Consider the following 12,800-nt stretch of genomic DNA (forward strand, 5'->3'; position numbering starts at 1 on the left):
CTGGAGGAGAATCCCCATGGACAGAGGAGCCTGGCCGGCTACAGTCCACGAGGTCATGCAGGATCTCACAAATCAGGTCGCAGACTCTAGATTCTGTCTTCAGGTGATCGGGAGCGTAAGCGTGGAAGGTGCTGTAAAACAATGTTAACAGCCCTGGTTCAAACCCCACATCTGCTGCTTGCTACCGCTGTGATTCTGAGCAAGTTACTTCTCTATGCCTCAGCCTTTTTTACAAAATAGGGATAATATTTCTGCCTATTCCTATGTCTAGTGGATGTGATGGGATTCCAGTTGAGCTATTTCAAATCCTGAAAGATGACGCTGTGAAAGTGCTGCACTCAATATGCCAGCAAATTTGGAAAACTCAACAGTGGCCACAGGACAGGAAAAGGTCAGTTTTCATTCCAATCCCTAAGAAAGGCAATCCCAAAGAATGCTCAAACTACCTCACATTTGCACTCATCTCACACACTAGTAAAGTAATGCTCAAAATTCTCCAAGCCAGGCTTCAGCAATACATGAACCGAGAACTTCCAGATGTTCAGGCTGGATTTAGAAAAGGCAGAGGAACCAGAGAGCAAATTGCAAATATCCACTGGATCATCGAAAAAGCAAGAGAGTTCCAGAAAAACATCTGTTTCTGCTTTATTGACTACACCAAAGCCTTCGACTGTGTGGATCACAATAAGCTGTGGAAAATTCTGAAAGAGATGGGAATACCAGACCACCTGACCTGCCTCTTGAGAAACCTGTATGCAGGTCAGGAAGCAACAGTTAGAACTGGATGTGGAACAACAGACTGATTCCAATAGGAAAAGGAGTACGTCAAGGCTGTATATTGTTACCCTGCTTATTTAACTTCTGTGCAGAGTACATCATGAGAAACGCTGGGCTGGAGGAAGCACAAGCTGGAATCAAGATTGCTGGGAGAAATATCAATAACCTCAGATATGCAGATGACACCACCCTTATGGCAGAGAGTGAAGAGGAACTGAAAAGCCTCTTGATGAAAGTTAAAGAGGAGAGCAAAAAAGTTGGCTTAAAGCTCAACATTCAGAAAACTAAGATCATGGCATCTGGTCCCATCACCTCATGGGAAGTAAATGGGGAGACAGTAGAAACCGTGTCAGACTTTATTTTTTTGAGCTCCAAAATCACTGCGGATGGTGACTACAGCCATGAAATTAAAAGACGCTTACTCCTTGGAAGGAAAGTTATGACCAACCTAGATAGCATATTAAAAAGCAGAGACATTACTTTGCCAACAAAGGTCTGTCTAGTCAAGGCTATGGTTTTCCCAGTGGTCGTGTATGGATGTGAGAGTTGGACTGTGAAGAAAGCTGGGCACCAAAAAATTGATGCTTTTGAACTGTGGTATTGGAGAAGACTCTTGAGAGTCCCTTGGACTGCAAGGAGATCCAACCAGTCCATCCTAAAGGAGATCAGTCCTGGGTGTTCATTGGAGGGACTGAAGCTGAAACTCTAGTACTTTGGCCACCTGATGGGAAAAGTTGACTCATTGGAAAAGACCCTGATGCTGGGAGGGATTGGGAGCAGGAGGAGAAGGGGACAAGAGGGGATGAGATGGCTGGATGGTATCACTGACTCGATGGACATGAGTTTGAGTAAACTCCAGGAGTTGGTGATGGACAGGGAGGCCTAGCATGCTGCGATTCATGGGGTCGCAAAGAGTCGGACACGACTGAGCGACTGAACTGAACTGAACTGATCCCTGTGTCTTAAGGAATAAGTAAGTTACTCTATGTAGTATCTCGTAGAATGAAAGGAAATCTTAACTAGGGCATCAGATTTGCATTTTGAAAAGATTCCTCTGCCTGTAGGGTAGTGAGTGGATGAGAAGGAGCCAGAGGGGGAGCAGGGAGGTGGTTTAGGAAACTGTGGCAGTGATGCAGGCATGGCTGTGCAGAGCAGGTCACTCGTGTACAGTGGTGGCTGATATTCCCCCGACAGAGCAGAGCCATCCTTGGGCCTTCCCCTCAGGCGTATGGTTTGCCTGTGGTCAAGTGCTCGGCCCCTGAAGGGAACTGGTATCTCTCTGCAGCCTGGCTAAGGTCCTTTATGCAGTGAGTTTCCCCAGCTTGGTCTCAACATCGATGCATGGGGCTCCTGACCTGCAGCTTCTTGTCTGCCTTCAGCAACTCCTGGTACCTTCTTTGCATCCCCAAGTTCATTAAGCCTTAAATAGTCAGAGGTCCTGCCTTAGTCAAGTGTTCAGTTCTTTCTTACCATCACATTACCATTCGTTGTTAGGACTGTCCCATGGCCGCATCTCCCAAGACACAGAGGCATTAGGTTTGAGGAGTTAGTCATCTTTGTGAGGCTGTGAATGAGACATTATCCTCACTCACGCTGTTGGATCCTCTTTCTGGGGAGCGTGTATGACCACTGAGGCCAGCCTGTTCTTGTACTTGATTTAGGACCCAGTTTTCTCAGAAATCGGGATACCTTAGTCATGTTCCCATCTATCCTAGTCAGATAACACTTGACCAAGAGAAACATTGCAGGTGACCTAAGTCGTCAGTATTTGCAATAGTTCTAATGAAAATGACTACAAATAATGTGTCGGAGTGAAAAACCCAAAGTTGGCTCTGTTCCTGTCAGGTTTTTGGGGTTTTTGTTTTTTTTTTTTTTTTGCTTTTTCCCCCTCCTTGTATCCCATGCATCTGGGGGAAGTCACTCTTAACCAGAGTAAGAATTTCCAGATCCATTAACAGTAACTTATCACTGGAAACAGTATCTGACAATGCTAGTCTGAGGCGTAAGAACACATGTATACCTATGGCTGATTCATGTAGATGTGTGGCAGAAACCAACACAACATTATAAAGCAATTATCCTCCAATTAAATTTTTTAAATTTTATTTTTTTTTAAAGAGCAAAAGGTCTTTTCAAAGCCATGTCTTATAAATGTAAAGGCCAGTAAGACTAGAGAAATATTATTTTAATAGAAACAAACTCCTAACTCTAAAGTAACGTGAGTTGTTTTCAGTATAAAACAAGATAATTCCTACAGAGGAAATGCACTGGGCGAGGAGAGAATCCTGAGAGCGAGTGTGCAGCCTCCCCTGGTGACACCTTTGAGAAGCAGCCTCCACCTGAGTACCGTGTTTGTCCGACACCAGAACCACTCCTGTTGTCTCTGTAGTTACATTTTTTTGCATTCACATAATGTCAGATGGCTTCCCAGGTGGCACTGGTGATAAGAACCCGCCTGCCAATGCAGGAGACACAAGAGACTCCTGGGTAGAGAGGATCCCCGGGAGTAGGAAATGGTCCCCACTCCAGTATTCCTGCCTGGAAAATTCCATGGGCAGAGGAGCCTGGCGCAGTACAGCCCATGGGGCTGCCAAGAGTCAGACGCTACTGAGCAACTGAACACACACGCAGCGTCCTATAGCACGGGAAAATTGAGAAGGAAAATATTTTGGAAAATATTTAAATTTCAAAGGCGCTTCATGGGAAGCCATTATAAAATGAAATTTGACTTTTTGTTTTATTTTGATAAAGCATAAAGTTATTATTTGTTTCTTACACCGTTGCTTTATTGTTTGTTCAGTAATCTTGGTATTTAAATGATCGTGTCTGATTTCTACTGGTTAAAATTTGTTAGAGCTTTTCTTTTCTGGCTTTTTTGTTTTCAGACCAATTCAGCACATTATAATGAGCATGATAAATTAGCTTCCCTAAGAATATTTGTAAAGAAGTCAGATAGTTTTAAGTGGAAAAAGATAGAATCAAATTACTTTCCTGGGCTTTTATATTTATGATGAAATAAGCAAAGGCACATAAAATGTGCCGTCAACAAGGTAGTATTCCAATAAAGAGCAAATTAGATTCCAGTGTCTGCGGTGCCTGGACATTAGGCCAAAAGCTAAACTTAATTCTTAAAGTATATGATAAATCTTGTCTTTTTGGGCACTTTGGGTTCCAGCCACTTCTTGCCAGTTATTGATTTTGCGGATATATGGCATTTCTGTTTGCCCATAATGGTGTTTTGTGTGGCATAAGCTAAATGTTTCATTTATTTATTTCCTCCCTGTCTTCATGGTTGCTTGATTTTATTTTTCATCATTTTCTGCTCTTAAAGACATTTGAGAAAGAACAATTTAAACATTCTCTTACTTCCAGCTTTTCTTTAAACAGTGCAGTTGAAGTAAGGATACATGGACTTGTGAAGGCCTGGGTGAAGGCAGTGGTGGCCAAATTTTAAGGAAATAACAGGTGCGAAAACTATTATAAAAGACTCCCATAGATGGCATGTAAATCTTGTGACATTTAGGCTTCTATTTAAAAAATAAGTGAATGCTTCATTTTGACTTTTACCCTGGTCATTTGTTCACATATATTTAGTGACATCTTATTGTTTTAGCTCTTCATATACTAGGTGCATGATTTAAACATTTCCGTTCTTACTCTCAGTTCTTTGAGTTGAAGTTGTAAGACCTGTAGAAAATCACAGTCCAAGCTAGATGTGCAGAGTATTACTGAGATATAATTCAGTTCATGTATCAAAAAAAAAGGCCCAATTAAAGTATACAGTTCAGTGTTTTTAGTATATTCAGTTAGGTAGGTACTGCCAAGATCAATTTTAGAATATTTCCATCATCCGAAGAAGAAATCTGGTCCCCTTTGGCATCACTCCCTGATTGCCCCATACCCCTCCCTCCCAGCTCTGGACAACCAGTAATCTACTTTTTGACCCTATAGAGTTGCCTATTCTAGACCGTTCATGTAAATGGAATCATGCAACAGGTGATCTTTTGTGACTGGCTTCTTTCCCTGAGGATAGCATTTTCAAGGCTCATCCATGTTGTAACATGTATCAGTATTTCATTACTTTTTTCTCTCCAGAAAATAGCCCATTGTGTGATGTATATCATTTTCATTTATCCATTGATCACTTTATGGACATTTGAAGGGTTTCCACTTTTTGGCTATTATGAATACTACTGTTATGAACATTCATGTATAAGTATTTTGTCTAGAGGTAGGTTTTCATCTCTGTCGGGTATATACCAAGAAGAATTTGCTGGATCGTGTGGAAATTCTGTTCAATTATTTGGGGAACTGCCAGACTGTTTTCTAAAGTGGCTGCACTGTTTTATATTCCTACCAGCAGTGCATGAGGTTTGTGATTGCTCCACATCTTTATCAACACTGTTATCAGTCTTTTTGATCACAGCCATCATGGTGGGTATGAGATGTTATCTTGTAGTTTTGATTTGTAATCCCCCTGATGACTTATGAAATTATCTTTTCATGTGGTAATATTGATTATTGTTTATTGGCAATCTGTTTATATTCTGTGAAGAAATATCACTCAGATCTTTTGTCTGTTTTAAAATGGGTTGTCTTATTGAGTTGTAGGACTTCCTAATATATTCTAGATACAAACCTATTATGAAATATGATTTGCAAATATCTTCTTCCATTTTGAGGGTGCCTTCTTCACTTCTTGTTAGTGTCTTTTGAAGCACAATTTTTTTTTTAATTTTGAGAAGCCGAATTTATTTTACTTATTTAAAACTTTGCAATCATATCTAAAAAACCATTTTCAAATCCAGGTCACAAAGATGTTTTCTATAAGAATCTGATTTTATAGTTTTAACTCTTAATGTATGTTTAGGATCCATTTTTACTTAATTTTTATATATGGTGTGAGGCAGGAATAAAACCTCACTCTGTTGCCTGTAATTGTCCAGTTATCTCAATACTATTGACTATTTTGCCACCCTTGTTGAAATTAGTTGACCATAAGTGGGAGAATTTGTTTCTGGATTTTTAATTTGATTCCATTGAATACACTTATGCCAGTATCACACTATCTTGATTATTGTAGCTTCATACTGAGTTTGAAATCTGGAAGTGTGAGTCTTCCAACTTAATTCTCCTTTTGCAAGATTAGTTTAGTTGTTCTGGGTCTCTTGAATTTCCATATGATTTTTAGGATCAGCCTGTCAATTTCTGTAAGCCAGCTGTAAGTTTTATAGTGATTGCATTGAATCTGTAGCTTTATCTAGAAGTGTTGCCATCTTAATATTTACTCCCCCCATCCATTTATAGGGGATGTCTCTCAATTGTGTTTTGTAATTTTCAAAATGTAAAATTTTCATTTCTTTTGTTCAGTTTATTTGTGAGCTTTTTATTCTATCTCATGCTCTTAAATGGACTTTTTCATTTATCTTAGTTTGCTCTTGCTAGTATATAGACGTACAGTTCAGTTCAGTCGCTCAGTTGTGTCCAGCTCTTTGCCACCCCATGGACTGCAGCATGCCAGGCCTCCCTGTCCATCACCAACTCCCGGAGTTTACTCAAACTCATGCCCATCGAGTAGGTGATGCCATCCAACCATCTCATCCTCTGTCGTCCCCTTCTCCTCCTGCCCCCAATCCCTCCCAGCATCAGGATCTTTTCCAATGAGTCAACTCTTAGCATCAGGTGGCCATAGTATTGGAATTTCAGCTTCAGCATCAGTCCTTCCAATGAACACCCAGGACTGATCTCCTTTAGGATGGACTGGTTGGATCTCCTTGCAGTCCAAGGGATTTTGAAGAGTCTTCTCCAACGCCATAGTTCAGAAGCATCAATTTGTCAGTGCTCAACTTTCTTTATGGTCCAACTCTCACATCCATACATGACCACTGGAAAAACCATAGCCTTGACTAGACGGACCTTTGTTGGCAAAGTGATGTCTCTGCTTTTTAATATGCTGTCTAGGTTGGTCATAACTTTCCTTCCAAGGAGCAAGCGTCTTTTAATGTCATGGCTGCAGTCACCATCTGCAGTGATTTTGGAGCCCCCAAAAAAATAAAGTCTGTCAATATTTCCATTGTTTCCCCATCTATTTGTCATGAAGTGATGGGACTGGATGCCCTGATCTTAGTTTTCTGGATGTTGAGTTTTACAGTTGGGTTTTATACATTGATCTTGTATTCTACAACCTTGTACAACTAATTAGTTACAAGTTTTTTAGTGGTTTCCTTGGAATTTTCAATATATAAGGTTTTATGATCTATGAATAAAGGTGGATCTGCTTTCTCCTTTCCTCTATGGACTTACTTTATTTCTTTTTCTTGCCCAGTTGCCCTGGCTGGAACCTCCACCTCCAGTATAGTGTAGAATAAAAGTGGAAATACTGGATATCTTTCTTCTGCTCCTAATCTTAGGTGGAAACCTTTCAGTGCTCCTTAATTATAATGTTAGATATGTTTTTCTTTAATACATGCCCTTTACTCAGGTTGAAGAAGTTAATTTCTATTACTAGTTTGAGGGTTTTTTTTTTTTTTTAAATCACGAAGGGGTGTTGGATTTAGTTGGACTCTCTTTGTGTCTGTTGAGACTGACCATACGGGTTTTATCCTTCATTGTTTTATTTTTTTTTATTTTTTTTTTTAAATATTATTTTATTAGTTGGAGGCCAATCACTTTACAACATTTCAGTGGGTTTTGTCATACATTGACATGAATCAGCCATATAGTTACACGTATTCCCCATCCCGATCCCCCCTCCCACCTCCCTCCCCACCCGACTCCGTTTTAATATGTAGTGTCTCCCATTAGTTGATTTTCTGATGCTAAACCAACGCTGCATTTATGGAATAAATCCCACCTAGTTGTGTTGTAGAATTCTTTTTATGTGCTACCAGGTTAGGAGTTTTAGTATTTTTGTTGAGGATGTTTATTTTCATAAGAGATGTTGCTTTATACTTTCCTCATAATATTTTTGTCTAGCTGTGGTACTAGGATCATACTGGTCTCAGAGTAAGATAGGAATGTTCTTTTGTAATTTTTGGAAGACTGAATAATTGGTACAAATTCTTTTGTAAACATTTGGTAGAATTTACCGGTTTATCCATCTGAACCTAGGCTTTTCTTTTTATGAAGCTTTTTGAAAATTACTTAATCTCTTGTTATAAATATCTTCACATTTTCTGTTCTATCTTGAGTCAATTTACATAGCCAGTGTCTCTAGGAATTTGTCCATTTCATGTAAGTGATCTAATTAATTGGCAACAATTGTCCATAGTATTCTCTAATAATCCTTTTATTTCTGTAAGGTTAGTAGTTATAGCCTCTTCACCCCACATTTTAGATAGTTTTTTTTTTTTTTTTTTTTTTGGTCTATTCAGTTAGTTTTGTCCCTTTTATTGATCTCTCCAAAGAACCAATTGTTGGTTTCACTGTTTTTTCTAAATTTTCTATTCTGTTTCATTAATTTCCATTGTAATCTATTATTTCCTTCCTCCTGCTTGCTTTGGCTTGCCCTTGATCTTCTTTTCCTATTATCTTCAGTTAAATTATTGAAATCTTCATTTTTAATATAGGTGTTTACAGCTCTAAATTCCCCCTAAGTATTGCTTTACTTGCATCTCATGTTTCAGTATGTTGTATCTTCATTTTCATTCATCTCAAAGTAATTTTTAATTTTCCTAGTAATTTCTTCTTTGGTTCATTTGTTATTTAGGAGTATGTTAATTTCCAAATACTTGTGAATTTTCCAAATTTCTATTACTGATTTCTGATACCATCCCATTGTATTCAGAGAACATACTTTATATGAATTAAATTCATTTAAGGTTATTGAGAATTGGAAGACCCAGAGGGATGGGATGGAGAGGGAGGCAGGAGGGGGGATCGGGATGGAGAACACATGTAAATCCATGGCTGATTCATGTCAATGTATGACAAAAACCCACTACAATATTGTAAAGTAATTAGCCTCTAATAAAAATAAATAAAAAAATAAATAAATAAATTGGCTACAGTAACCAAAAAAAAAAAAAAAATAGATTATTGAGGCTTGTTTTATGATCTAACATATGTTCTATCCTGGAGAATGTTCTATGTGGACTTAAGAATGTACACTCTGTTGTTGGATAGATTGTCCTAAGACAGATTAGAACTAGTTGGTTTATAGTATTGCTTCAGTCTTCTAGGTTTTTGGTGATCTTCTTTCTAGTTCTTCTGATCATTGAATGAGATGTGGAGTCTCCAGTTGTTACAGTTGAATTGTCAATTTCTCCTTCACTGTTGTCAGTTTGCGGTTCATGTATTTTAAGGCTCTTTGTTGCACATGCATTTGTAATTGTTATATCTTCCTGTTGGATTGACCCTTATTATAAAATGCCCCTCTTCATCTCTAGTTACATTGTTTTAAAATTTATTTTCTGTGATATTAGGATAGCCCGGTGAGCTTTCCTATGGTTGGTGTTGGCGTGATAAATCTTTTTCCGCTGTTAACCACTCTGAACCCAAGGTATACCTCCTATAGAAGCATATTGTCAAGTCTTGCTTTTATCCAGTATCAATCTCTGCCTTCGTATTGTTTAAATCAGTCACACTTAATATATTGACATAATGGTATTATTGACATAATGGGATTTACTTCTGTCATTTTACTTTTGTTCTATATATTTGTCATCTGTTTTCCTCTGTTTCTCTTTGCTTTGCAGTGTGTGACTATTTTCTCATTTAACATTTTAATTCCTTTAATGATTTTTTCACTATTTTTGAGTGATTTTTCTTTATAGTTATTTTAAAGCATATACATCTTATTAGTATAAATCATAAGCAGATCCTAATAATAATAAGTTAATTCCAGTGAGCTAGGTGGCTCAGTGATAAAGAATTTGCCTGTAAAACATGAGACATGGGTTTGATCCCTGTATCAGAAAGATCCCATGAAGAAGGAAATGGCAACCTACTCCAGTATTCTTGCCTGGAAAATCCCATGGACACAGGAGCCTGGCGGGCTACAGTCCATGAGGTCACACAGAGTCAGATATGACTTCAGTGACTCAGCAGTAGAAAGACTACTTCCTTATAGCTCTATTCCCTTTTCTCCCCTTTTGTGCTATTGTTGTTATAGATGCAACATCTAATAAGTTACCATGACATCATTATTACTTTATATAATTTTATGTCACTTAAAGATTTGACTGGAATAGCAGGTATATGTTTATAGTTTTTGTTACATTAACTTTTCATTTTTAACATTTCTGTATCTCATCTATTCTAAATCATACCTTTCCTCAGATCCTCAAACAGTGTCAGCCAAAAGGATGGGGACCAGGTTCTGTGCATGGCTGTTTGGGTATATGGCACAAGCGAGTTATCATTCACATTGCACATTCGTGTGTTTGACAGTTTATTGGCAGATGGTCAAAAATGTCTTGTTTAGTAATTTCAGTATATGAAGTTCAGTAATTTACAGTTCTGTCCAGTTAAACTTTATGATGGTGAAGTATATATAAATATATCTGTACTTTCTAACATGAAAGTTAGTAACTGCATGTGACTACTGAGCATTTGAACTGAATTTTTTAGCTTTTATTTACTTTTGGCTAACCACAGCTAATGGCTCTCATATTGGACAGTGAAGGTATATCTCAGATGTCCCCCTTTCTTAATATTAAAGCAAGAACCCCAAAATAAGTGCTAATAGTTTCATATGTTACAGAACTCAGGGCCTGGGCCATAGGGATAGTTTTTAAAGAATCTGTTATATCTGCATCAGTCACCTAAAAATTCAAATACAGACAAAGATTTTGGTACAGACACTTGTGTGGGGCATTGGCCAAGAGAAGGAAAGTACACACAGTACTTGGGGCACACTGGGGGACCCACGCCCTGCGTCTCCATCTCACTGGACGCCTTGCAAACAGTAAAGAGGGGGTTCTTTGTTCTGCTTTTAGGAAGTAAGGAAAAGAAGAATTCTTCAAAGCTGCAATTAGAAACATTTACCTTATGCAGATAGCAGTTGAGTAGAGGGAATGGAACTCATACTGCTCTCCATAGCAAATTTTTCAAAAAGTGTAATTGTACAAGTTCTTACAGATTCTCAGCATCTTTCCCTGTAGTCTTTGAAGTAAGGAGACAGAGGATCCTATTATCCTCACTTCTCTGTAAGGTATCCCTTTCATTGTCTTCTATACACGTTTTTTTAGGAATGTATTGATGAAAGCTGAGCTGTTTAGGGGCTTAGAGATAACAGATATAAGCAAAATATCCCCTTGGGATAACAGGTTTCTTTTGGTTTTTTTTTTTTTAAAGAAATGTAGTTATTTAACTTTGGGTCAGTATATGTGAATGCCCACTGTGGTTTTTCCTTCTCATATTGAGACACAGTGTAAAATTACACACTGTTACTTATCTCAGATAATGTAGTCACTACATCCTGCTTTCAGACTTCTGAAATCCTGTTGCTATTTCAATATAATGAAAGCCTGCACTGCAAAGCCTCTGACATTTAACATTTCATTTTCTCTGTGCCCATGTCAACAGTATAATCAGGAACAAAAAAAGAAATAGTGTCATCCCCAAACCATCGTGGGATTAAAAAAAAAAAAAAAAAAAACCTCTTTAGATTGATCTTAAAAATCATTTTCCCTCTCTAAGGCAAAACATGCTGCCAAGAGAAAAATTAGAAGTCATATTAGCTTAATATTGTGAGTAAGAATAAAGCCTACATGTCAATTGAGTTTTCCTACAGGTGAATTAACACTGCCTCCTCTGTTGGTCCCCAGGTCATAGATCTGTACTGGGGAATTGATGAAGATGAATGGGACAGCCCTGAGCTCCAGAAGACCCGCATGAAGCTGCTGGAGGATTGTTTGAAAACTTCTGCAGGTCCATGTTTTGTTGTGGGTATAGAAACACTAATGCTTTATATTAAATTGTAGATGAATGTGAGAATTCTTGATTTGTGATTCTTAAAAGGCTTTTAGAATGGGGGAAAGTACTTGCTTTGCTATATCTATTTGACATTCTTAAACTGTCTCCTTGTCCTCAGCGTGTGAGGACAAAACCCTCCACTTGCCATGAACAGCACTGCAAATTAACGGTAAATAATTTGAAGTGGTAATCGAAGGGAGGGCTTGGGGTTGACAACAATTTCCACAGCACCTTGTGATCAGCAGTGAGGATTACTGTCAGTCCTCCAATAAGTGTCCTCATTTTCCTTACATTTTATCATGCGTTATTCCATCCTAGCATCTATTTCTCAGCATTAGAATTTCTGGCATATTTTTTTTTAAACACTGTGGCTGAGACATTGTTAAACTAAATACACTGTGTCAGATCCACCAATAGGAATTGATATCATGTGGAAAAATTTGTTTTTACAGTGATTTTCAGCCAGAGATGCTCAAGTGGAACATTATCATTAATTTGTCATTATTTTCTAAAGGGGTATCCAAGTCCAGTCCTCTGTGTAAACACAGTGGTGGTAAGAGAAGCAGGTCACTCTGTGTCAGGTGATACACAAAATCGTGGCCTTAATTTAGCCAAAGACAGACCTTATCCTGAATCCAGACACTCCTACCAGCCAATAGGGAAGTTTGCCCTTTCCACACAGGATGTTCTGAGGTTGAGGGATGCTTTTGAATTACTAGTGGAGAAAATGTCGTAGTATACAATTAAAACCTAGGTTCAGTGTATCAGTGAAAGCTTTTAATATGTGGTTGCATGTCCATTTACATTCAAACTCCACATAAGGGGTAAAGTACATAAAGGATGTTCTATAATATTTTTAGTATGTGGATAAATTATTCATTTATTCACCAGCCACCTAGTGAATGCTCTTAGTTTTGGGGCAAGTAGATTTATATGAAATGATCATTTTGTAGGTCAGTTTCTGATGACTGTTAGAGTTGAACTGAGAAGGTAAGACTTTGTTTCTTCATGGAGGATCATTCTTATGTGGGACTTGCATCATTTTTATGTGGGGCTAGCAAGAGAGGGCAGATAAATATCAAAGCAACAAGTAAACAGCAAGAGCT

At 38.2% G+C, this 12,800-nt stretch overlaps 1 protein-coding gene across 1 annotated transcript in view; it reads left to right on the top strand.

Annotated features, from left to right (window-relative positions):
- The window catches only part of NWD2 (NACHT and WD repeat domain containing 2), a 204,411-nt gene that overhangs the window by 94,935 nt on the left and 96,676 nt on the right, over nucleotides 1–12,800 (top strand). The window contains exon 3 of the mRNA XM_065907053.1: nucleotides 11,547–11,663. Within this exon, the coding sequence (XP_065763125.1) occupies nucleotides 11,547–11,663 (117 nt within the window). The remainder of the gene's footprint in view (nucleotides 1–11,546; nucleotides 11,664–12,800) is intronic.

Source organism: Muntiacus reevesi, chromosome 16 (assembly GCF_963930625.1).
Source record: "Muntiacus reevesi chromosome 16, mMunRee1.1, whole genome shotgun sequence".
In the NCBI taxonomy this organism is placed as follows: domain Eukaryota; kingdom Metazoa; phylum Chordata; class Mammalia; order Artiodactyla; family Cervidae; genus Muntiacus; species Muntiacus reevesi.